The sequence below is a fragment of the Narcine bancroftii genome, chromosome 1, assembly GCF_036971445.1.
Source record: "Narcine bancroftii isolate sNarBan1 chromosome 1, sNarBan1.hap1, whole genome shotgun sequence".
NCBI classification, from domain to species: domain Eukaryota; kingdom Metazoa; phylum Chordata; class Chondrichthyes; order Torpediniformes; family Narcinidae; genus Narcine; species Narcine bancroftii.
Window position 1 is genome coordinate 434,684,158 of NC_091469.1, and position 27,537 is coordinate 434,711,694.

Consider the following 27,537-nt stretch of genomic DNA (forward strand, 5'->3'; position numbering starts at 1 on the left):
ACAAATAGTTCTCCTATTTTCCCTGAAGTTCATCAGCAAAAGAAGTATGGTCAATAAATCTGTATTGAGAAGAATATGCTGGGATTGCATTTGAGCACTTTAGTTTTGCCATTGCATTTTATTTCCAACCAATTCAAAAGTACCTTTAAAAATGACCTGGTTAGGTTGGTGCACCTATCAAATTTATTTATTGGGGAGCTGACTTATTGAACCATTGAGTTGAACCTCCTTCCGTAATGCTGTTGGGGAGGGAGTTCCAGGTCTAGACCTAACAACAATGAGGAACAGCAATTTTTATTTTTATTGCAGGAAGGTAGGAGGTTTGGCGGGAACCCACAGGCCGAGTGCTGTTTCCATGCACCTGTTGCCCTGGCCTTTCTGCGGCAAATTATGGTAGTGCATTTTGATATGGTACACACTGAAACCACTGGTGTTGGTGTTGAAGGGAATTAATGCTCAAGGTGATAAACAGACTATTTTGACGTTGAACCTCCACTGATCTGGGCATATGAGAAATATTCCATGGACTTCTGCTGTACAGTCATAGAAAGGTTTGGAGGAGGTGTCACTTTCAAGAGACCACCCAGTCTCTGAGCTGCTTTTGTAGCCACAGTAATTGTGTGACAGGTCCAATTGAGTCTCTAGTCAATCATGACACCTCCCCACCCCCCCTCCTCATTTTGATGCCCTGGCTATTCAAGAACCTATCATTCTCTGTCTTAAATACACACAATGAACTAGCCTCCACAACTACTTGTGGCCACAAATTCATAGATTTACTCTGGCTGAGGAAATTCTGAAACATTTCTGTTCTTAGAGGATACCCATCAATTGTGAAGTTGTGCTGTTTTGTCCATGGTTTACCACCATGGGAAACAACCATTTTACATCTACTCTCTCCATGCCTTTTAATATTTGAAATACTTCAATGAGATCCTTCCACACCCTTCCCTCCCCATTCTCCTAAATTCCAATGAATACTGGCCAAATGCTGTCAAATGTTCCTCATACAATCAACTTTTCATTCCCCGAATCAAGCTGGTGAACCTCCTCTGAACCCTCCCCAACTTCAGGACATTGTTTCTTAACTGAGGAGCCCAAAGCTGCTCACAATATTTCGTGACGACTCACTAGTGTCCTATAAAGCCTCAACATCCCATCCCTCCTCTTATACTTTATTCTTCTCAAAGTGAATGCCAACATTGCATTTGCCTTCTTCACCAACATATAAGTTTACCTTCAGAATATTCTGCACAAGGACTCCCAGGTCCATTTGCATCTGGGTATTTTCAATTTTCTTCCCATTTAAAAAAAATAACCTGCCCATTAAAAATATAATAGCAGGTTGTAGGAACATATGGAGAGGAGGAATGGGCACGATGCTGGATGGGGAATGGGCAAATGACCTCCTTCTGTGTCATTACACAAGGAAGCAAATAAAGGATGTTTATAAATTAATTCAGAAATTTAATGGCTTCAACCATTATTTGATTGTAGCCTTGGCAAACTTTCTGCCTCTTAATCACAAGACTCGCCTTCAATTAATCTGATCAATGGAATTCTGAACAGATGAAGTCTTGGCAAAATACAAAGTATATGCAAAGAAGAATTTCTGTGACATGTGGAGAGAAATGGAAGTAGAAACAACATCTGTTGGCAACAATGGTTTCAGCTGCCAAGAAGATAACATGAAGAGAGAACTAATCCATTAACTCCAGTAAAAAGACCAATGGTGTTAGGTTACCAGATGAATTTGAATCAACATCATGTTTGTTACCTAATTCTGCAGTAGTCAATTAATTCCTCATTCAGGATATATTTTATTGAAGGAAAAAGTGGCAAAAGTTCATTTATTGAAATCCATTGGCTGAAGCTATTTACTATTTAAGCCTTTACATGACATATGCACAATTTAAAAACAATTAATGTTTTGTACTCACTCTGTAGAATTGGAACGTGGCCGAAATTTTCTTCCTTTATTCTTCTTTCGATTGCCTACTAAATTCCCTTAGATAAAAAAGAGAAGTTTGGAAACAGAATAGATTCCATCATCAACTAACTCCAAAACAATTTAATGATGAAATGTTCAGAAACAGAAAAAGTACCACAAATGAACAACATAAAAACCTTTACTTCTATCTGGGCAGCATTTTCCTTTAAGGCTGAAATCAGCCATTCAAAAGAATGTAGACCTTCAGTTGTTAAATACTTTCATCAGGCAATTGACACCAAAATTCTTGGCGCTCCTGGATATTGGTTCTCGCTGTTTATGGTCATTATTAAAATCAATAAAAGACAAATCATTTCTGCTTTTAATACCTTAATTGTACATAACTTGTAGTACAACTGCAACATTTTTGAAAAATGCGAAGGACATGCAATGACTGCGCTCTGTATCTCCTTCATAATTGAGAAAGTTATCATGGCTATAGATCTTGGCATGGAGTTGCAACCTTAGCCCAATCAAAGCACTGTCTGACACTCAACACTATGGTTTCAAAGTGAACTCCTGAACCTTGAGCACATCACCTTAATTCACCCACAGTGCTACCACCAGAGATGCTTAGGTGTCTGCCTTCATAGGTGAATGGTTAAAAATACCCATGGTCCAATTTCAAAGATGAGCTGGGGCGGTTTGCCCCAGTATTCTGACCACCATAGTCTTTGACTGCAAGGTGGTTAGGGAAGTTCTGAAGTCATGTTACTTTAATGCAAGTTGGGTTTTTTTCCCTCCTTGATTACAATCGCATCAGTAATAAAACAAATTTGGATGGGGTACATGCAGTAAATTAAACAAAACACATGATAAACCAAGACTAATTTTTCCACTGTGCTTTTTTTAAACAAGGTTGTTAAAAAAAATTATCTGCCACTCCTACAAATAAATTAGATAGGACTGATCATGTGCCTGCTTCTAATTTAAAAACACAGAAATGCTAGAGGAACTCAGCAGGACTTGCTGTCCCCACAGGAGGTAAACATGTATTACTAATGTTTTGGGCCTGAACCCTTCCTTAAGGTGTGAGCAAAAAGCAGGCATGGGGCCTCAAGATTCAGGTGAGTAGATATAAGATGGAGATGAGGAAAATCTTTTATTTTTCTCAGAGAGTAGTGAATCTGTGGCATTCTCTACCCAGGGAAGCAGTTGAGGCTACTTCATTAAACTTATTTAAGGTTCAGTTAGATAGATTTTTACATAATAAAGGAATTAAGGGATATGGGGAAAAGGCAGATAGGTGGAGTTGAGTCAATGATCAGATCAGCCATGATCTTATTGAATGGCGGAGCAGGCTCGACGGGCTGGATGACCTATTCCTGCCCCTATTTCTTATGTTCTATATTCTATATTAAACAGCTGGTAAAAACAGAAGTATGGAAGGGGGAGCAAAACAGATCAACCAACAAAAGGTGTTAATTAAATATGATATGACTGTAGAGCAAAGGTGAGAATTGCTGGGGGACGAGGGTATACTTTTTGGCACTGTGAAGGGAGATAGAGGGAGGGGGAAAGGGGAGGGGGAAGAGGGGGCGGGGGGGTTTGGTAAACCACTGTTATGCCATGATTGGCTGCTGCCGGTTGGACACACCTGAGACTGATCCTACCCATAGCCCTTTGCATGTTCCCCTTTCTCTTTGCTTCGATCAGTTAATCAAGTTGAAGGTTGCCAGTTGCACAACATCAGCCTTTTGTGATTATTGATGGTATATCGATTTTATTAACTAAAAATTTCAAAAAAGCATGGAACAGTACCTGAAACCTGAGAAGCTCGGCATCAACCCCCAGTCACCGAATGCCCCAAACACATTAGAACTTTTGCTACGCTACTTCAAAAACTTCCTGACAGCGGCCATGGACGCTAACCGACTGAGACTACTCCTCTTGCTTGTCGGTTCCCAAGTGTTCCAGATGATCAGTGGTGCCAGCTCATACCAAGCAGCTATGGAGATCCTCGAGGCCCAGTATCGCAGGAAAGTTAATGAGGTCTACGCCAGGCATCTCATGGCCACCAGAAAACAGCGACCTGGTGAGTTGAGTGCTGAGTACCTGTGGGCTCTCCAGGTCCTGTGTAGACCGTGCTACGTAAGGCTACGTCAGCCACCCGCAACACAGAGGACCTCATCAGAGATGCGTACATGGCTGGTATCCGCTCCAGGTACATATGACAATGGCTATTGGAGCAAAAGGTTCTCAATCTGCAAACTGTGGTTGAACTTACAGAGACACTGGAGGTGGCCCTCCAGAACTCTGCTGCTTGGTCACCACACATAGCACTATCCAGGGACGAGGCATCCTCCACCCCCCACCCCCATGAGTGACTGGTCCCCTCCACTGTCCCACTACTCTTGTGATCTAACCTCAGCTACCATTGCGGGAGATCTCTTCAAGTACTACTTTTGCAGGCAGGGTCAGTATCTAAGGAAATGCTGCCCTGCCAAGGATGCAGATTGCTAAGGTGCTGGACAAGGGGGCATTACACCAAAGTTTGCCAGACCAAACCATCCACGAAATATAGTAGTGCGGTGTGCAGACAGTCACCACTCTGGGCAGGGTGAATGGTGCCATTTTCCATGCACTCCAGCGACGTCATGTGTGAATCATGCAGACTGCCATTTTGGACTGTGCACTAAATGCCATCTTCCCAGGCATACGATATTAGAAGGGGTTGAGACCGGTCATCTTGGGGTTGAGGGCAGCCATCTCGGGTGTGGGAGCACCCATCAGACTTGGACAATGAATCCATACTGGCCTCCAGCACCCTAAACCAGGAGGTCCTGCACGAACTCGCCAGGTCCATGATGGACATCCAGGTTAGCAGGCGCAATATCAACTGTTTATTTGATAGCGGGAGTACAGAAAGCTTTATCCACCCCGATAGTGATAAAGGACTATCCCTTAAAATATTCCCACCAAACACAGCATATCACTCGCTTCCAAATCATACACGGCAGCCACTTTGGGGTCCTGCGTAATGACCCTCTCTGTTGGAGGCGTAGTGTACAAACACTTCAGACAGCTCGTTATGCCACAACTCTGTGCCCCCTTGCTACTGGCGTGGATTTTCAGTGCCAACTTCAGAAAGTCACTCTGCACTTCAATGGGCCCCTTCCACTCCTCAACGCCTGCAATGAACAGACAGACAGCTCCCTGCAGGTGACATGTGGTTTCTCAACCCTGAAGGTCAACCCCACTCTGTTGTTTGCCAACACCATCCCCTCACCAATTGCAAGCCAGTGGCCACCAGGAGTAGACGATACTGTGCAGCTGGTAGGGTGTTCATTAAGGTGGGGGTTCAGTAGTTATTGAGCGAAGGCATCATTGAGGCCAATAATAGCCCTGGAGAACCCAGGTGGTTGCGATAAAGAGCAGGGATAAGAATAGGATGGTCATAGACTACAGCCAGACCATCAACCAGTATATGCAGTTCGAAGTTTATCTCCTTCCCCGTATATCCAATATGGTCAACCAGATTGCACATTATCAGGTATTCTTCACAACTGACCTGAAGACAGCGTATCACTAGCTGTCGATCCACCCAGAGGACTGCCAGTATACGGCATTTGAGGTGGATGGCTGCCTCTACCACTTCCTCCAGGTTCCTATTGGAGTCACAAATGGGGTCTCTATCTTCCAGTGGGAGATGGACAGCATGGTGGACCGCTACAATCTACAGGCCACCTTTCTATATTTAGATAACATTACTATCTGTGGCTACGACCTACAGGATCATGATGCAAACCTCCGGAAGTTTCTTGAGGCAGCAAAATGCATGAACCTTACTTATAACGAACATAAATGTGTTTTCCAGACAGCATGGCTAGCCATACTTGGCTGCATGGTTGAGAACGGCGTCATTGGCCCCAACCCTGACAACATGCATCCGCTGGTGGAGCTTCTCCTCCCATATATCCTCAAAGCTCTGAAGAGATGCCTCAGATTCTTCTCATACTATGCTCAATGGGTCCTCAATTATGCAGACAAGATTCGTCCATTGGTCAAAGCTGCCACATTTCCCCTGCCAGCAGATACCCAAGCGACTTTCAACAGTATCAAAGACAACATCACCAAGGCAACCATGCATGCCATAGACGAGCCCACATAATTTCAAGTGGAGAGCAAAGCATCTGACTTTGTCCTGGCTGTCACACTCAATCAAGTTGGCAGACCTGTCACCTTCTTCTCATGAACTCTCCAAGGCCCTGAAATGCGCCATTCCTCTATCGAGAAGGAGGCACAGGCATCGTGGAGGCTGAATGCCACTGGAGGCAATATCTCGCCGAGCAATTGCATTAATGTTTAATAATAAGCAAAAGGGCAAAATCAAGAACGATAAGATCCTCAGGTGGAGAATCAAGCTGTCCATTTACAATTATGACATTCATTACTGGGATGGCAAACATAACAAGCCCCTGGACACTATCCCAAGGAAAATATGCTAGTGTTCAAATGAACAGACTGCAGGCTCTCCACATTGACCTTTGCTACCTCAGAGTTACTTGGTTTTTCAGTTTTATCAAATCCCGAATTTACCATACTCCTTTGAGGAAGTCCGGACTATGACTAAAAACTGCCAGGTCTGCACTGATTCAAACCTCAATTCTACTGGCCGGACAAAGCACATCTGATCAAGGCAACCTGCCCTTTCGAGCACCTCAGCATTGGTTTCAAGGGACCCCTTCCCTCCTCCAACTGGAATGCCTACTTCCTTACAATTATTGATGAGTACTCCCATTTCCCCTTTGCCATACCTTGCCTAGACATGACCACGGCCAGTTATCAAGGCCCTCAGGAATATCTTCATGCTCTTTGGGAGACTTCATTCATAAGTGATAAGCTGCAGCAGTACCTACTGGCCAGGGGCATTGCCACAAGCAGAACCACCAGCTATAACCCTAGGAGAAATGAACAAGTGGAAAGGGAGAATGCCACAGTATGGAAGACCATCCTCCTGGCACTGAAGTTACAGGGTCTCTCTGTCTCTCGATGGCAAGAAGTCCTTCAAGACGCACTCCACTCCATCCGGTCACTTTTATGTACAGCCACCAACAATACTCCTCACAAATGAATGTTTGCTTTCCCTAGGAAGTCTGCATTAGGGACAATGCTGCCTCCCTGGCTTACCTCCTCAGGACTACTTCTGCACTGGAAGAACATCAGGCAATCTAAGACTGACCCACTGGTAAGTATGCTTACGTTGCCTTTCCTGATGGGCGCAAAGACCCAGTCTCAATCCAGGACCTTGCTACCTCGGGGGCCTCCCCGACCACCACTGACTTACAACAGACACCCCCTTCCACTTCAACCTTAGGGGTACCATAATCTGCAGCTGACCACCCCCTACTCCTGGCCACTGTTGTCGGCATCAATGAACCAGCTCCACACTTCCCCACCACCCCACATGTCCCCACCCCTCGACAAACTGTTAACAGACCAACAATACAAGCTGCTCAGGAGGCTACAGCAGTGTCCCAACCATTGTCATGTTGCTCGCTGCAGCAGAGGAGGCCCCTGATAAACTTGACCTGTAAAATGTATATATGTATAGTTGTTTCACCTTCTCTTTTTCTTCTCACCCCACAGGACTCTTCTTAAAAAGAAGGGGTGAATGTGGTAAACCACTGTTATGCCATGATTGGCTGCTGGCTGGAAACGCCACCTGAGAATGATCCTACTTATAGCCCCTTGCATGCTCCCCTTTTTCTTTGTTTCGCTCAGTCATGAGGTTGTTGGTGGTTCCTGTCTTTAGTTAATAAAAGCCTGATAGTTTCACAGCATCAGTTTTTTGTGATTATTGATGGTACATCAGGGAGAGAGAGAGGAAGAGAGGGGGTAGAGACGGAAAGGTGACAAGAAAAAGATGGGGAAAAGAGTGGTGCTAATAGAAATGGGAGAATTTAATATTAATGCCATCCATTTGGAGGGTACTCAGAAAGAATATGAGGTGTTGTTTCCCCCAATTTGCAAGTGGCCTCAGTCTGGCAATGCATGAGACCATGTGCAGACATGAAGGCAAGGGAATGGAGTGGGGAATTGAAATGAATTGCTACTGGGAGATCCATGCTATAGCAGCGGACAGAAACTCGATCTTTCAGTGGCCACTCAGTCTGGCCCACTGCCAGACTGAGACCACTCGTAAATTGGAGAAACAACACCTTGTATTCCATCTAGGCACCCTCCAACAGGATGGCATTAACATCGACCTCTTCGGGTTCTGTTAACATCACCCCCCCCATCTTTTCTTTGTCTCTCTCTCTTCCCTTTTACCTCTGTCTCCCTTCACGGAGCTAAAAATGATCCCACCCAACCTCCCCCTCCTAACAATTTTCACTGTTCTTCTCCTGTCCTCTTATCATAACCGCATAACAATTACAGCATGGAAACAGGTCATTTTGGCCCTTCTAGTCCACATCGAACTAAGTATTCTCCCCTAGTCCCATCTACCTGCACCCTGCCTATAACCCTCCATTCCCCTCTCATCCATATGCCTATCCAGTTTTTCTTTAAATGACAAAATTTACCCTGCCGCCACTACTTCTCCCGGAAGCTCATTTCGCACAGTGAAGAAGTTCCCCCTCATGATACTTTTAAATTTTTTGCTTCTTAACTCTTAACTCATGACCTCTTGTTTCAATCTCTCCTACTCTCAGGGGAAAATGCCTATCCACATCAACTCTATCTACCTCCTTCATAATCTTAAATACCTCTATCAAATCCCCTCTCAACCTTCTACGCTCCAAAGAATAAAGACCTAATCTGCTCAATCTTTCTTTGTAACCTAGATTCTGAAACCCAGGTAACATTTTCGTAAATCTTCTCTGCACTCTCTCTACCTTATTGATATCCTTCCTATAATTCGGTGACCAGAACCTTTTGCTTGTTGGTCTGCAATCCTCTCCCTCCCATTCTTCCATTTTCACCAGGTGTTTCCTGCTTTTTGCTCACACCTTGAGGAAGGGCTCAGGCCTGAAACGTTGATAATATATCATTACTTCCTATGGAATGCTGTGAGACCTGCTGATTTCCGTGTTTTCACTACAATCACAGCGTATGCAGAGTTTTGTGTTTACTGCATCTGATTTAAATGCTCAATATGTAGCTCAATGCAGATTGATAGTGTTAATGTTTGCAGCAAAAAGGATTCTCAGCTAATACTGTATAATCATGCAGAAGTTTCTGAATGTTCAAGGTATTGGGTTATTTAGCCAGTTATAATCATCACAAGCTCAAAACACAGAAATGCTGGAGGAACTCAGCTGATCTCATAGCATCCATAGAAAGTAAAGTTATATTACTGACGTTTTGGCCCAAATCCTTCTTCAAAGTATCAGTGAGAAGTGTCTACAGATTTTCCTGTTTCAATCATCAGAGGTTGTTAAGCAAATAAGATTTTAAAATGTTCGTTTACTTTTTCAATGGTATAAAATATCCCACTTATTTGAAGTTGAACAGAGAGGTTTTCTGAGGGAGACCATCAAATCTTGTTATTAGGTAATTTCTTGTGGGGCTTTCCCATTACTAAAAGTGACCACGTTTATATGTTCCTGTAAGGTTCAAAGGCAAGGATAGAAGGTGTCGAGAACTTTGGTTTTCAAGGGATATTGGGGATCTGGTTTGGAAGAAGAAAGAGGAGTATAATAGGTATAGGCAACATAGAGAAAATGGGGAACTTGAGTAAAAAAACGCAAGAAAAACCTAAAAAAAAATCAGTAAGGAGGTTGCTTTGGCTACAAGGAGAAGGAAAATCATAAGGGTGTCTACAGGTATATTAAAAGCAAAAGGATTATAAGGGACAAAATTGGTCCCCTTGAAGATCAGAGTGGTTGGCTTTGTATGGAGCCAAAAGAGATGGGGGAGATCTTAAATGTTTCTTTTTTCCCCCATCAGTATTCACTCAGGAAGCAGGCACAGAGTTGTGGGAAGTAAGGAAAACAAGCAGTGAGGTCATGGAACCCATAAAGATTAAAGAGGAGGAAGTGGTTGTTGTCTTAAAGAAAATAAAGGTGGATAAATCCCGAGGGTCTGACATGATATTCCCTTAGATCTTGAGGGAGGCTAGTGTATAAACTGTAGGGGCTCTGGCAGAATTATTTAAAATGTCCTTAGCCATGGGTGTTGGGCCAGATGTTTGGAGGGTAGTTCACTGTGATAGTACAGACCTATCACCAATGTATATAGTTACAGTATCTAGAGAATGTAATGACTGTGCTTACAGCGATTGGCTGAGAACTTAGCCACACCTACTGTCTGGGCCTTAAAGGGTTGTGTCCCTAGCCAGGTCGGATCATTCCGGACTGGTCGGCCACCTGTGAAGAGCTCCTGTCTTTTGCTAATAAAAGCCTTGGTTTGGATCAACAAGTCTTTGGTTCTTTCAACGAGCTCTACACTCACGTTGTTCAATTGTTTAAAAAAAGGCTCCAAAGGTAACCCTAGAAATTATAGGCCAGTAAGCCTGATGTCAGTGGAAGGTAATTCATTGGAAAGTGTTCTAAGAGATCGGATATACAAGTATTTGCACAGCCAAGCACTGATTAGGGATAATCAACATGGCTTTGTGAGTGGTAGATCATGTTTAGCCAATCATACAGGTTTTTGAGAAGGTTACAAGGAAAGTTAATGAAGGAAAGGCTGTGGATGTAATCTACATAGACTTTAGAATGGCCTTTAACCAGATCCTAGATGGGAGGTTAGTCAGGAAGGTTCAGACGCTAGGTATTCATGGTGAAATAGTGAACTGGATTCGACATTGGTTGGACAGGAGAAGCCAGGGAGTAGAGGTAATTGATTGTTTCTCAGATTGGAGGCCTGTGACTAGTGGTGTTTCAGGGATCGGTGCTGGGACCATTGTTATTTGTCATCTATATCAATGATCTGGATGATAATGTGGTAAATTGGATCAGCAAGTTTTCAGATGACACTAAGATGGGAGATGTTGTGGACAGCAAAGAAGGTTTTCAAAGCTTGCAGAGGGATCTGGACCTGCTGGTAAAATCGACTGAGAAATGGCAGAAAAGTGTGAGGTGTTACATTTTGGAAGGACAGACCAAAAAAGGACATACACAGTAAATGGTAGGGCACTGAGATGTGCGGTAGAACAGTGGGATCTGGGAATACAGATTCATAATTCCCTGAATGTGGCATCACAGATGAACAGGGTTGTAAAGAGAGCTTTTGGCACATTGGCCTTCATAAACCAAAGCATTGAATGTAGGAACTGGGATATTATGGTAAAGTTGTATAAGACATTGGTGAGGCCAAATATGGAGTATTGAGTGCAATTTTGGTCATCTAACTCCAGGGAAGATATCAATAAGATATGAAGAGTGCAGAGAAGATTTACTAGGATGTTGCCCAGACTTCAGGGAAAGGTTAAACAGATTAGGACTTTGTTTCCCGGAGCGTAGAAGAATGAGGGCAGATTTGATAGAGGTATTTAATATTATGACGGAGAGAGACAGAGTAAATGAAGGTAGGCTTTTTCTAGTGAGGGTAGGTGAGGTACAAACCAGAGGACAGGGGTTAAGGGTGAAAGGGGAAAAGTTTATGAGGAACATTGGGGGAACTTACTTACACAGAGAGTGGTGGGATTATGGAATGAGCTTGAAGTAGCAAATGTGGGATCAATTTTAACATTTAAGAAGAATTTGGTCAGGTACATGTATGGGAGAGGTATGAAGGGTTATGGGCTGGGTGCAGGTCAGTGGGACTAGGAAAGGAGATGGTTCAGCGTGGACTAGAGGGGCCGAGGTGACCTGTTTCTGTGCTGTAATTGTTCTATAGTTCTATTGTTTTTCAACTGATATCAATGATCCCCCTCTATGTGTAAATAACTAACCCTGCCATGAGTTACTGCGTGGTCTGCCATTTTCACAGACATCTGGGATATGCTTTTCATCTGGAATCCGTTCACTCCAAGAATGGGAGAGTCCATTTGATCTGAAATATTAAAAATATGTGCAAGGTAATTCTTCATTTTGACTTTCTAAAAAAAAAACCCCAGAATAACGTGCTTAATTCTTCTCTGGCATTTCACAGTTGTTATGCTTGGATACCAAAACAGAGATGTTGCTCCATCCATTTTAGTACAATACAGCAATTAAATTTTAAATAAGGAATCTGCATAATTTAGCAGAAGCAGTAGCCTTTGGAGTGTGTACCCTTGTGTGCTTACCTTGGTGCATGCAGTTCATTACATTGTAGCTTATTCACAAGCAAGGAAGGATGCCTTGTTTGGACAGGTGCAAATTCGTGCATACACAATTTCCCCTTGTGTGCTCTCTATTATTGTTTGCAAGTGCTAATTTTGCATTCAATTTAAATGGCAAGCAACACCTATATTCATGGCTTTACCGTACTAGGGAGGAAGAGATGTACAGCAGCACCTCGGGGGTAACTGTGCATGCTGTTATAGGTTTTCCACCATTCATTACATTTCTTTAAAGGTTCCCAACACCATCCATCTCCCAATTTTTCACATCTTTTCTCAGGAAAGAAAAGTAGCTGATCTAAATCCAGATTATAAAATAGTGTCTATTCTGTGAGTATAGCACCATGTTTGAATCATGGAGTGATATATGGATCTATCAGATATAGAGATAGGAAGAGTTTAGAAGGATATGGGCCAAATGCAGGAAGATGGTATGACCCAGAACACCAATTTGGTCAGCATGTACACTTTGGCCAAAGGGTCTCTTCTGTACTGTATGACTCCTGAAGTATGAATCAACCAATCAAAAGCAACTGGAATCTAAAGAATCAATTGAATGCCTATAAATGGTGACCCAAGATAAACAAATACATAATGCTATCTGAGGAACCTTAGATGTATTTAGTAGATACAGTGACAAGAAATGTTGAAAGTTAATGCAATCAAAGTTTTTTTTAAAGTTTTGCACCAGTCACTGCCACATACTTACTGTTTACCTGCTTGTGTTTTCTCCAGTATTTGTATTCTATTTTTTCTAGGTTTTCCACTTTCTACCTCTCTTTTACTTTGACATCCAGATGATTCCATTGCAGTTTGTATTCTTAGTGGATGGATATCTGAAACCTTTATAATGCATTGCCAAAAAAATAGACACTGTAGGCGATCCTTCAGTTAGCCCCAGGACTCAGTCATGCAGCCACTAAAATTCTGGCTAAATCTGATGGATAGGAAGCACATTGTGCAAAGGATTGAAAGCGAACTTTCCGAATCCTGTGGTGTACGAGCTGAGGAGTGCTATTGAGAAAAACCTTAATATCTATAACTGACAGAAGTAGTCTTGTCTCAACATTGTTTAACCATCATTTTGTTGGGTTAAAAAGACAACAAAAATGTAGGACAGTTCTCTTTCCACCTGGCCTTGAGCTGGGTGCAGGCTTTTGGGGCCTGGGCTAGTTAAAATTCAGAAATGGAAACACAGCCAGTTTTTACATGAGCACCCCAAACACACACAGGAGGAAATTGGGTTTTAATGGTATGAAGCTCAAGCTTTTATATATTGTGTGCTTTACTTTATTTGCTATGTAATTAACTCAATCTGCCTGTTGCTTGTAAAAGAATAGGTTGAAAGATAAATGCAGACCTTTTCTTAGAACTAGATGCTGAATAGTTTGAGCTGACTCCAGGAGGTATGTCACTATAGAAAGAGACAGCTTCCCCAGGCTTTTTGACATAGTCTCCTTGTGGCATTTGCCTACAAACAAGTGAGAAGGTAGGAAAGAAGAGCCATCAAACCCAGAACAAGTACATCTAGAACTACCATACGTCATAACATGCTATCAAATCGTTGTACTCAGAATTCAAATTTAGTTGACGTTATGCTGCATGGTATCACAAGCAACATGTTTCAAAGCACACCATGTGGGAAATGAAGGCTGTGAAGATAAAGTTGCAAATGAATTAGTAGTGATACAAGGATATAAATCAAGGAACCAGTGGGTCTGCTTCGTTCTGGTCAACCTAGAGTTGGTGCACCCAGTGATTCACAGAAACATCACTAGGGAGTTGTAAGCTTCAATTCTAGCTTTAGGTGGTATTCAGCAGTGTCAGTGGTTATTTGGGCAATTTTGTTAGTTGTTACCCATTTTGGTAAGTAGTATATATGGAGCCCTGAAGCTGAGTAGAGGGGGAAGACCAACAAGCTTGCCTGTGGATCACAGCTCCCCCAGCTAATCATGGAGCAGTGCCAAGAGAGAAGCTCTATACTCTCACTCAGAGAGGAAATCTGGTTACTGTTGGGAAAGAGAAGGAGGAAAATGAAGGAGATGACAGTATAATGGTGAAAAGAGAGAGTGTGATGACAAGGTAAGCCCACTGATTAATCACGAATTACCTGTCAGAATGAAAGACAACAGTAAAATGGAGTTAAGGCTTAAAGAAAACGCATACTCTTCAGAAACCTGCAATGATATCACATACCTTCTTTCTTGGTAGTTTCTTTCATGTGTGAAGCAAAGGAGGCAATTAAAAGAAAGATGTAATCAAAGTGCATTAACTACAATGCTAAAAACAGCGTTTTATGGAGAATAAGAAAATTTCATATAGAATTCGCATGAAATGGTTACATCATCATTCAGTTCCCAAACTGGCGTAAAAAAGACCTAAACTATTGATCCAGGGACATGAGTTTGAATGCCAGACACAGCAGGTACAGAATTTAAATTGACGTAGTTGGATAAATCAAGTAGCAAGTGGAAGAGAACCAAAATTTGGACAATGACTTTTCACCTGACTTCTGATATTACGACGCTGACATAAACTATTACCTCAGTTTTACTTTTTCCATGGATGTTCCTTGATCTATTGAAATATCATCGGTAGTTGTGTTTTATTTCAGATTTCCAGTGTCTGTAGTATTTTAATTTTGCCATTTAGGTATTGCATTCAGTTTTGGACACATTGTATGTTATGGGAAGAATTTAAAGGTGTGCAGACTGACAAATATGTTTCCAAGATTAGTACCGTACAATGAAGAGAGAAGTGAAGATTTTTCTTTCTAAAACCTTAAATGTATAAAGGCCATGAATGTAACAAGCAACCACAATCAGTCGAGAGAAATGGAGTGCTTCTAGTCATTACATCGGCAACATTTGAAAATAGTCGCCAAAAGAGTTGACGAGATTGATTAGAACACGCAATTTTTTGTCACAGACTATTGTTGAGACTCAGATGAAATTATTTTTATGGGAAATTTGGGGTATTTTAGAAAAATACAGAGCAAAAGGAAGAGAGGGTGACTTAACCAAATGGCTCGGCTGACGCCAGATCTACCAGGATCTTACTGAGTAGCAAAAACTAGCTCTCAGGGTTGTATAGCCTACCTCTGTTTTTTTTTGCTTAAAATTAGGTTTCAGCAGCTGGGAATTATTTTCATCCATCAACCACTGGTCTCTTAATAAGGGAGGCTGCATAAAACGGGTGAGAGTTGATCTTAGTAGCATGGACTCATACAACTGGCTCCCAACTGGTATCTGACTTCTGTTTTATTTTGATCAACGAAGATGGTAATCTATATAATGTGGATTAAGTGTTTCACCATCAGCAAATTATGGAAGTATACATTCTAGCACATTAAACTGTAACAATTGCCTTAGTGCAATAACTCAAAGTGCTGGAGAAACTCCAAAGTTCGAGCAGCAGCTATAGGAAGTAAAGACTAACCAATGTTTCATGCTTGAGCCCTCATCAAGGCTGACAGGCATTTGAATAAAAAGGTGGAAGGAGGGCAGGAGGAGAGAAGGAAAGAGGCAGGGGAGGTCATATGTGGATATAGGTGGGAGGGTGTGGTGGAACACAGTATTGCAGACATTGTATTGGTTGGCCTGCCTCTGATTCTATAATTCATTCCCCTCCATGATCCCTAATAAAGGCGGTATCGCCCAATCACCTCCCTCAGTACTACCTTGGAATCGGGACAATGGCATATAAGATATGACTGAGTTCATAGTGATTAAAGCCCGTTAATCTCGACCTGGCCTGTCAGGTCTAATTGATAGTGCTACAGAGAGGGGAGGGGCAGCTCTCTGAATGGGAGGGAAGGAGAGTGGGTAGTGAGTTGGAGGAAAGGAGACAGAGGAACAGGGAATACGAGAGACTTGGGGGAGGGGTTTAACAGAGCCTGGAGAAGTCGATGTTAATGCTGTCTGGTTGAAGGGTGCTGTTCCTTCAGTTTGCGGGTAGCCTCATTTTGGCAGTGCATGAGGCCACAGATGAACATGTCAGTTTGGAATTTGGAGTGGAATTGAAATGGTTGGCCACTGGGAGGTTCTTGTAATGCAGTAGACTGTTGGGGCTCCAAATGGTGGTGATGCAGGAGGTATGGGCACAAGTGGAGCATTTTCTTTGGTCACAGGAATAGCTATTGCGGGGTTGATTAGTGGGAAGGGTTGAGTGAATGAGAAAGTCCTGGAGGGAGTGGAGTCTGTGGAGAGAGGAGAGGGAAAGGGAGGGGAAGATGCGTCTGGTGGTGTAGGTTGTAGGTGGTGAAAATTGCACAGGATAATATGTTGGATGCAGAGGCCAGGAGGTGAGGACAAGAGGAATCCTGTCCTTAGTGCATCTCAAAGTGGAGGGGGCCAGGACAGATGTGCACCCATTGTGGCCTCCTCTATATTGGAGAGACTGGGTGCAAACTGGGAGATCATTTAGTTGAGCACCTTTGCTTTGTCTGCTGCAATAACAGGTAACTCCCAGTGACCAACCACTTTAATGCCACACACCATTCACACAGCACATATCTATTCCTGGCCTCGTGCACTGCCAAACCAAGGCTACCTGAAAATTGGAGGAACAGCGCCTAATATTTAATCTGGACACTCTCCATCCTGACGATATGAACATCAACACCCCCAGCTTCAATTAAAACCCTCCCCCAAACTCTCTGTTTCCCTGACCCTGTCTCCTTTCACCCACTTCGCTTCCCTCTTCATTCAGAGCTCAACCTCTCCCCATCACCTCAGCTTTATTTTCTATCCTCTCACCTTTATCCTCCAATTACCCGTTAGTCTGTGGTCCTCCCTCTGCCCCTTCCTCTCCTCCCTCCTTCCATCCAGCTTTTTATTCAGACCTCTATCTATTTTTTGCTCATACCTCAACGAAGGGCTCAGGCCTTTACCTGGTTACCGTTTACTTCCTGTAGATGCTGTGTTACGTGCTGAGTTTCTCCAGCACTTTTGTGTATTTTATGACAATCCCAGTGTCTGCAAACTTTTCTGTTTAAACACATTTGCCTTAGGCATCATTTTAAGACTTTTTGGAAATAAGCTCAAGAAAGGCACATAGTAGTAGAAGTTTGTATACTCACTTGTAAAACCATGCTGCAACTGCCAAAACAAGAGCGATCATCAGGATGGTCCCTGCAATGGTGCCTATAATAATATTGGTTCTTGCTGATCCTGAAAGAAAAAGGAGGTGGGGGTTTGAGGGAGAACACAACCATTTAAATTCCTGAGAAAAATGTAATTAGTCATTTAAACTTGGTTTTCTTTGCTATTAAGAAGTAAAATGTGACTATTTATTGATTTAAAGTTGACCAGTTAACTTTTGTCATTTAATGATATAAACCAAAATAATTGGTAATTAAGGGTCATGCAAATTTTCAATTTTTTAGGTCAAATTGATTGGTTTCCTGCAACAAAATGTTTGGTTTGTGAGCTAATTTTATGACTATATGTGAGAAGCAGAGGTGCCTTCACAGATTTCACTTGAGACAAAAATTGAGAACAAAGAACATTTATTTTACAACAATGCAAAGTTGGGTGCTTCCCCTTATCCTGCGAATATACACAGATACTGGGGCTCACCCAACTTTTTATACATTCTATTTCAGTACAGAAGTACCTTCCCCTGGATTGGTTTAGCATTAGGGTAATTCTGCCTACGTGTATTCTAACTTATCAGTTTATGTGCCTTTCTGCAAACTTGTTTACCAGGAAGTGTCACGTCCTTGTTCTTACTCATTAATCAAGCCCCAGGACTTGCTAAATTTATTTACTTGCTATCCTGTTTTTGAAGACCCCTATTTTATTATACTTACTTCACCCTTATTTAACCCATCATAATTCATTCTTACTTAGCACTTGTTTGACTCCTCACATTCCATTATCCCTTACACTATATCACATTTTTGTGGAGATCTTCTTTAAAGTAGACCATCTAGATTTGGAAAATTGTATGATACAAAATACTTCCATTTATGAACTACTTAGTAATTGATAATACTTACATACATGTATTTTAAAATAATGCAAAAGGTATGCACATTTTAGTTCCTCAAAAGTCAACAAAAATAAAGTTATTTAAGTACCGAACCCTCATTAAGTAATGTTATCAGCTCAAACTAAAAAAATCCAGTCTTTTGGGACCAAGCAGTTGAGTAATATTTAGTGTTTCGTCAAATTATGACAGCTAGTAGAATCAAGAAAAAAAAAACACAATAAAGGTTTTTGGTATGAACTGCATTTATAACATTAAATTTAGGTTTCAAACTTCTCAAAATAATTATATCTTTAGTAAACAAATCAACTCAAACCTGCAAAACAGAAGGTTATTCATAAAAAACATGATAGAGTTCATTTTAATTTTAGTTTAGACGCACAGCTCGTTAACAGGGCTTTTCAGCCCATGAGCCTTGCCACCTAATTACATCCACTTGACCTACAACCCTAGTACATTTTGAAGGCTGGGAGGAAACTGGAGCACCCAGGAGAAACCCACAAAGACATGGGAAGAACATACAAATTCCTTACAGACACCGCCAAATTCGAACCCCTGTTGCCTCCGCTGTAACAGTGTTCTGCTAACCTTGCTGCCTGTTAATTAATATTGGAAGGAATACCAAAAAGCCTTTGACAATATTGGTCAATGTAATTTATCAAAACTATACTTATGTAAGTGACACAATGTTAACACAATGGTTGGTTGTTTCATATGCCATTACTTGCATATACTGTTGTCCAATCATTTGTGCCAAATGTGTATTTACTAACTAATAATGTGACCATGGAATGGAATTGGTGACCTGGGCAAAAAGTTAACTCTTTCATCAATTAGATTGATGATTTGGGAAACAAAAGTCTGAGATGCAAGTCGAAGTGAAAATAAATTTCAAATAGAGGAGACACAAAAACAAATGAAGCAAGAATCAAGGGAAAATAAATAATTTAATTTAGAATTGACCTTAATTTAACATTTTCCAACATATAAAAATGAGATCTCATATTGCTTTTCAGTGTCAATTTTAGCATATTCAAAACTTGCCATTCTATCAATGTGCACCTTGTGTAATGGCTAAATTTGAATATTCTGTGGTAAATTTAGTTCCAATTTAATGTGCAAATTTTGCAACTTCACCCATTCAATGTTTTGCAATAATGAACCAAAATTATGTAATTTTGAAGCCAGTAATTTTGCAAATCGTTTTTAATTCTGAATCTGTACTTACCTGAAGTTGCTGTAGTGTTTGTATTGAGAAAAGCCCCATTCATTAGTCTGAAATACCTCCAAATTTATAGAAAATGCATTTCATTTTCAGACGATCTGACAAAATTAAAATTTCTAAAAATCACAATGAATCCATGTACAATAATTACATTTTATAATGCCAATTAGATGTGGGTGTTTATGTGTTAATACGAATAAAAGTGGCCACCATGTGCAAAATATTCTCAAACAAAAAAAGACTGTTTTATTAAATTGTCCTTTTGTCATCCTGGATTATAACTGTTGATTTTTTTTAATGAGCTTTGTCTTAGTGACTCATCTTTCTCTGGCAAAACGTAATTACATTCTGATATTTTCTAATTAGCAGTTATTATGTTAATAAAATAACTCCTTATCTGATGAAACCAGCTAAGACTAATTATTTCACTTACATCATTATTGTCAGAAAAAGAAGAATTAACTGTTATTTTCTTGTCTCTCCTGCAACAACTGGTTTCTGGTTATTTCTGGATGAAACCTGTGCCTGACTACTTACTATAGATACTGTGTGACTTGCTGAGTTTCTCCAGCACTTACGTGTATTGTCTTACTAATTTTGTCTGTCTTTCTTTCCACATTTTTTCTATTACAATTTAGTTGCCAGTTCCCAGAAGAGAGTTAACATTTTTATTCTGAGGGACTGAAGTAAGGAGCCTTCCTCCTTTGATTCACTCCAACTACACTAGACAATGAAGAATTTTCATGCTGGACATTTTGGGGTGTAATTTATGGATTTTGGGCTGATGATCACAAAAATCACATTAACATTTTCTTAGACATAACCTATTTTTGTGATTTCCTGTCATTTTTTATGTCTACTTCAAGCATACAAAACCATGAAGTGTCACATGTCATTGTGGTGGAACCACTGTTAATACTGTTTTAATGTGTATGGCTGTCCCGCCCCTATGGCTCCTCCCCCTTGATTCCCCTAATAAAAGGCGGCAACGCCATAACCCCTCCCCCAGAACAGGCTCAGGTCTCAGGTCAGCAACATGAGACATGCCTTCTGTTTATGGTCATAAAAGTCTATCAGTCAAGTAACTTCTAGTCTTTGGAGTCAGTGATAGCGCATTAATTTTATTACCATAATGTTTTTTGGATCGGACAAGTTGCTGAGATGATAGAGGCTAGAAATCGACCTGCGATCATCGGAGGCATCTGACAAGTTCAAACTCTGGCTACTCTGCTTCAACAATTTTCTGCCAAGATCGTCCAATCCGACACAGAAAAGCTGCACTTACTGTTTTCACAGGTCGGGCAACACATTTACCCGATGGTCAGAGACGGAGAGACATTCACTGAAGCAATGGGCATTCTGAAAGGCCAGTATCTGGCCCAGGTGAATGAGGTCTACGCCAGGCATGTCCTAGCCACGCGACAGCAGCAACCTGGGGAGTCGATCGATGATTACCTTCAGGACCTGTGAGACCTCGGACGAGCCTGCAGCTGTAAGGCTGTATCAGCAGAAGAGTGCACAGACGAGCTGATCTGAGCAGGAATCAGATCAGATTACATTCACCAGCAAATGCTAGAACAGGGTGAGCTTAAGCTGCAGAAAGCCATTGAAGTAGCTAAAACTCTGGAAGTAGCCCTCCGCAACGTGGGCACTTTCTCGACTGATAACACGGCCACCATGTGGGGAAAGCAGGAGCTGCCTTCTTGAGATGTGGCCTGACCTGACTAAAGCCACCACTGCCAGCAAGCACCCGAAATGGTCCTTCTGCGGCCAGCGGAAGCACTGCACGGTGAAGGACGTGGTCTGTTCCGGCTGTGGGAAGAAGGGACCCTACGCGAAAGTATACAAATCCACGTAACATTCTAACCTAAGTTTGGGTCAGCAACATGAGACGTGCCTTCTGTTCACAGTAATAAAAGCCTATCAGTCAGGTAATTTCTAGTCTGGAGTTATTGATCAGTCATTGAAAATTGATTTTCAGCATTTGCACTTGGAGTTCTTCCCAGTCAATGATGAATGAGGTGAAAGGTTTCACAAGGACATTGTGACCATGGAAAAGCAGTATCAGGCAACTGGAATCCATCAATGCTGGCCACCTATTGTTGGACACTGACACGAGAGGCATCAGATGCTGATTACAAATGAAAATCAATGGCAAAACATTTTTTAGGTTAGTTGAACTAATGCAATGTGTCAGCATCATTAGGCGATTAAACAGCTAAGTTCAATAAAAGTTAATTTAGTGCTTCTCCAACTTCTTACATGATACAGAAAATTTGAAATTATCTTTGTGTTCAGCTTGATGTTGTCTATCATAATCCCCAACTTTTTTTTAGGAAGCAAACCTTTTTAAAACATTTGTTGTCCAGTGTTATTACACAAAAATCATGTTTGATCTCTGCTCTGGAATCAAACAAAATATTTTGCATTGATTTGTGTTCCTTGCATTACCATATGAAACACACTTCCAAAATTAGCCATGTTAAATTCCACCTGGTGGATTACTACACACAGAGCAGATTACAATTCTGTCTTGACTGTCCAATGAAATTAGTATAGCAAAAGACAGAAGATACACTCCTGCAATTGGCTCAATACCCAAATCCAATCATTAAAATGACCACACATTATTTCAGCATTTATTTCCATCAAATCAATGTTGCAAGGAGTGGCCACTCAATGGGATTAAATATTTAGGTATCAAGGTAGATAACAACCTACAGAATTTATATACGTTGAATCATCTTTCCTTGCTTTGGAAAATTGAGGATGATCTTAACAAATGGATGACCCTCTCAATAACTTTGTTTGGAAGGGTCAATGGTAATAAAATGAATGTGCTGCCTAGAATATAATACTTTTTTTCAAATTTTGCCTGTTCCTATACCTCAAAACCTTAATAAATGCAGTAGGAGGTTCTGCGGAAAGGTAAGCTTTCCAGAATCTCTGTTAATAAATGAACTTGGAATTATAAATTGGGAGGATTAACGCTCCCAGATTTCAAAAAAATATTTTTGGGCAACCCAATTGAAGTTTGGAGGAGACAAGTCTTCATGGGAAAAATTGGAGTTGCATAAGGTTGGTGAGAGGATAGCAGAAAACCTTATAGATAAATGGAATTCTAAATTATTATCTGGCCCAAAAGAAGCCCCCCATTAAAGCATATAATTACAATATGGAATAAAATTAATGGTCAAATTGGGGACAAGAAGTGGGGGGAGGGTTCTTTCACCTAAAACACCTCTGACTCAAAATATGCTAATTCCGTTAACGATTAATAATAAAATCCTGGACACTTGCTTCCAGAGAGGGATCAATTGTATTGAGGATTGTTATGAGCAGGGACAATTTATGACATTTGAGCAAATTAGGAATAAATATGGCATTTAAAATGCATATTTTTTTGGCTATCTTCAGTTAGGATCTTATTTAAGGGACAAATCAAGTCCAGCACTAACTTCTAATTCTAACTTTATCATAGTGTAGTGAAATAGAGACTCTAGTTAGAAAAGGGAGCACAAAAAAGATATTTCAACAATGTATTTCTTACTTCAGGCAGAAAGCCCTAAACAAGGGCTTGATAAATCAAAACAAAGGTGAGAATCTGATTTGGGTATAGAAATTGATCCATTTTGCTGGTCCAACTTATGTTGGGACAACACGATTAACACAATTAATGTAAGGTATCGGTTGGTGCAATATAACTTCTTGCATCAGTTATACCTTACTCCACAAAAGTTACTTAAATTCAAATCGGAAATATCAGACCAATGTTTTCAATGTGGTCAAGAAATAGGTACTTTCTCGCATTCAACCTGGCCATGCCTTAAAATGAGGCAGTTCTGGGAAGATTTAAGTAATCTCCTGGGGGGAAAAGTTTACTGGAATTCAATACCCTCATGTACCTGAATTACTTTTATTGGAATTTAGAAGACTTAAGACATAAAATTAGACTATCAAAATATCAATTAAAATTAATTAAGATCACTTTAGCGGTGGCATGGAAATGTATAGCAGTTACTTGGAAATCTGATTCTCAACTAGGTTTAGCCCGCTGGAAGATAGAAATGCATAATTGTGTTCCTCTGGAGAAGATCATCTATAACCTCAGAAACAGGTAGAATGTATTTTCAAGAATATGGAATTCATACCTAAGGTATATCAGGGTAAATCTTTAATGATACCTGCTTCCTGTCTCTTCCTCCCGGGGCTCATTCCTTCTTTTTCTCATTTTTTTTAATATCAACATGCAGATCGATATTTATATCATTATGTTAATATTATGTCAGGTTATTTGTCCCTTGATGGGAGTGGGGTTTATCCTAGGTGAGACCAATCCTTTCTCTTTCTTATTCTTTTTATTTTCTTACTTCTTGTTTCTTGAGGGTCTTTATTATCTTTCTATGATCTTTTTCTCCTTTTGGTTCAACATGGACATTGAATTTGCATTTTTGTATATTATTATTGTAATTTTTCTTTCTTTATAATTAAATTACATGTTGACTCTTTCCTTCTTTTTCTCACTTTCTTTAATATCAACATGCAGATCGATATTTATATTATTATGTTAATATTGTTGATATTGATGTTTTACTTTTTGCTTATTCTTCATTCTGACTGAAAATTCTCAAAATAAAATATTTTTAAAAAAATTATGTTGCGAGGCAAATATAATTGGCAACTTCTGATAAATACCAATACAAAGTTAAAATCAATGTTTAAAAGTAAACATATTGAACAGTGTTAAATTGGAAAGGAATGAAATAGAATGCATCCAATGGAATATATTTTATAGAAAGATTTAAAGACATTGGCATGCATTCCTAGCATTACTGACCAGGCATGAACTTTTAGGTGTTCATGCACTGAAGAAAATCGAGTTTAAAAAAAGGATGTAAAAGTAATGTTGGCTAAGTTAGGAATTACACAAAGGAAACTCAAAATCTAAAAAGTTATTTCAAATAGCAGCTTTCGATCTTATGCCAATTGAAAATATAATGGTTTTTTGTTTGATTGGAACAGGTAATAATACAACAATATTCTCATAAAGTGAAAAACTGAAAGGCCCAAAGTTGTTTCTATAAATGGTACTTTGTGCCCTATGAAATGCTGACAGACATTCAAAAGTGAATACAATTAAATAAGGCAAACCTAGTCCTCCTGTGCCTGTTAATGCCTTTGGTGCATATTTACTGCAGTCAATACCATCCCACGAAGGGTCGCAGGCACACTTCACTTCATTACTGCAGATCTGTAATGAGATCATACAACGAATGACTTGTTACAACAATGAATCAACAACAGTAAATAAGATTCACCTAACTGCTTAATTTAAGCCTGCATCAAATTAATAAAGATAAATCATGGCAGTTTCTCAATTCTCTCTTAGTGTACAAAATCTACAATTGACATATATTCACTTTTCAAATGTATTGTAAGGAAAGAGTTAATCAGATGACTCCAAATGGAATGCTGCGATTGATTTAATTTTAGACCACTTTTAGAAAGCAGAAGTCTTGTAAGGAATTATACAGATTTAAGTTTTACTTTGTAAACTAGAGAATAATGATATTATCAGAGTTGGGAAGTTGGACCAGTTACTGCAAACAGGGTTGCATTTAAAATTAGTTATTGATAATGGAAAATAAAAGATCATTGCACTTCATCTTGAATGGAGACATCTTGGGTAATGCAGGAAATTCTTTCATAGAAAAGTGAATTAAAAAATCTTAACAAAGGGTATCAGAGTAGATATTTGCTAATGGGAATTAGCCTGTACCCGGTGTTCAGAACTGTAGCATGTCATAACTCAATTTGAAAAGTTCTCATCATATGTTGCAGATATGGTTATTTTCTATATACTTAATACACAGTGAAATCTGACATCCAATTGTGAACCAATTGATTTGGAACAAAATTATTAGGAAGAGCACACACTTTTACCCATTTTCTAAAGGAGAATTCAATGTTGGGTCTCAACATTACAAATTTGTATAGAATACAGGTTGTATTAAGCACAGCAGCTGTCTAGGCAATACTACAATGATCATCCTGTTGGAATATATATTTATGAATAGATGAAATTAAGTCCCAAGATCAATATTTTGCCATATTAAAACACTTTAAAACCTGTTCAATTTTTTAGTATAGGGACTTTCTCTTAAAACAAATGCTATTACTAGTGTAAGGTAAAACATCATGAGATGGGAATGTGTAAGGAGTTACCCTGTGCAGGGCTGTAACAAGAAGGGGAGGTGTCCTTGTACTCCTGTTAGGTAAAACATCATGAGATGGGAATGTGTAAGGAGTTACCCTGTGCAGGGCTGTAACAAGATGTGAATGCATCCTTGTACTTACAAGATAAGAGAGACATTGATGGATTGAGAGGCAGGAAGCTAGCAGGGAAAGGATAGCAACAGTTTTAGTCATTGGACAAGTAATGATATGATGATGTTCTAAGCACGTATCCAAGGGTATAAAAAATCACCATTTTGCTGATAACGGCAGAATGCATTCTCCGACTAACATTGTTAGTCGCAAGTGTTACAATCCGGTAATAAAGAACACTGATTTCGACTCAGTCTGGTGTTTGTCTCACTCATTCATGAACAAAGCAGACCTAACACTAGCTGTAACTTTGATTGTTGGAAGATTATATATTTGACTTATATTTGAAATATTGTTCTATTAAGTACAACTAAAAATGTTTCATTTGAATTTATTGATCGATTCTTCCTTCTAATGCAGAATGATAGGCAAATGGAATACACCTGCTTTTAATCATCCCAATATCAGTGTCAAGAAGTTTCAGAAAGCTTCACAACTTAGGCTTGAGACAAATCAGATATGACATTGTTAAATATGCACTGAATTACATGCAATTATGTGCAATCAAAATTTTTTTCCTTTAATGGCTCTCTAAAAGCATTCAAAATCAAACAAATGGCAAGAATGATTTCATTCATTCTGTCTGAGTTGGATTCAACATAGTACTAGCTGTCAATAAGCAGCACTCACCACTTATAGCTATTTGGTTATGGTTACCTCAACTGAGATTAAACTATAAAATCCTGGAAAATAAATATCAGGAGAATCAGAAACTATAAACTGAAAATTACATTTTAGATGCCTCCCTTTGGAATTTTTTTCTTTGTTCTAAACTGATTGATCTTCTTTATATTTCCAGTGTCTTCTGTCTGTCCTTTGAATTTATAGCATCTGCAGTTTTCCAAGATAATGTGTATACTTAAAAACTTGCTTAACTTTGATATCCTATAACTTTAAAAATTAAATCAAATAAAACAAACATTATGTTTACAACATTCAATCATATTTTTCCAACAAGGCTGGCAAGTAAATATGGCTTCTGCAAATTCCTCTGGGATAAAAGCATTAGAAAGCTTAATGATTTATAGGTTATGCAAAAAGACAAGATTTGTCAAAGGTGGGTAAATGGAGTTAGACTAAACATGCTTTATTGGAATTGCAGACCCACACATTTTCTATATGCATATAGATGTCTAAATAGAGCTTATTTCACATGACAAAAGTCTGGTAATGCCAGCTCCTCAGAGCTGTGCACAATTCAGCAAAATATTAGTATTAGACCTGCTGATACAAAAATCCAGACAGTGCTCTTCATGCTTTCACTGAAGTCACTGAAAAGCTTCAAACAATTGCCCTTCAATGTGTGAATCTATTGAATAATAAGATTGCTTCACTAGCTTTAATATAGTGAGTTATCTCTGGTTCCTGCTGGTAAGTCAATTCTTGAAGAAGTGCTAATAATTTATGTAATTACTCCTAAAGTACTGGATTAAATACCTTAGGGGATAGCAATTTGGCTGTGTATGACATTGAGCTTCTACTTCATTAACTTTAATCAACATTCCACACTCTTGCATATTTTTGTTATGAACATGCCTAGCATGATATCTGTGTATCCAGAGAAAAAATATATTGACATTGAAAAGACCACATTCAATAATGAATCCAATCCTGATCACTTTTGTCAGTAGTAAATTCAATGGATGATAGGAATAAGAATCTTCTCCAAGTTAGGTTTAATGAATATGCAAAGAATAAGCAAGGAAATCAGCAAGTCAGACAACATCCATG

The 27,537-nt window shown here is 39.8% G+C and overlaps 1 protein-coding gene across 1 annotated transcript in view; it reads right to left on the bottom strand.

The window, feature by feature from the left end:
• The window catches only part of adam22 (ADAM metallopeptidase domain 22), a 319,406-nt gene that overhangs the window by 36,980 nt on the left and 254,889 nt on the right, over positions 1-27,537 (bottom strand). Inside the window, exons 24-27 of the mRNA XM_069914278.1 lie at positions 24,571-24,670; positions 17,284-17,374; positions 11,832-11,932; positions 1,941-2,007 (exon numbers count right to left, since the gene is read on the bottom strand). Coding sequence (XP_069770379.1) covers positions 1,941-2,007; positions 11,832-11,932; positions 17,284-17,374; positions 24,571-24,670 — 359 coding nt within the window. The remainder of the gene's footprint in view (positions 1-1,940; positions 2,008-11,831; positions 11,933-17,283; positions 17,375-24,570; positions 24,671-27,537) is intronic.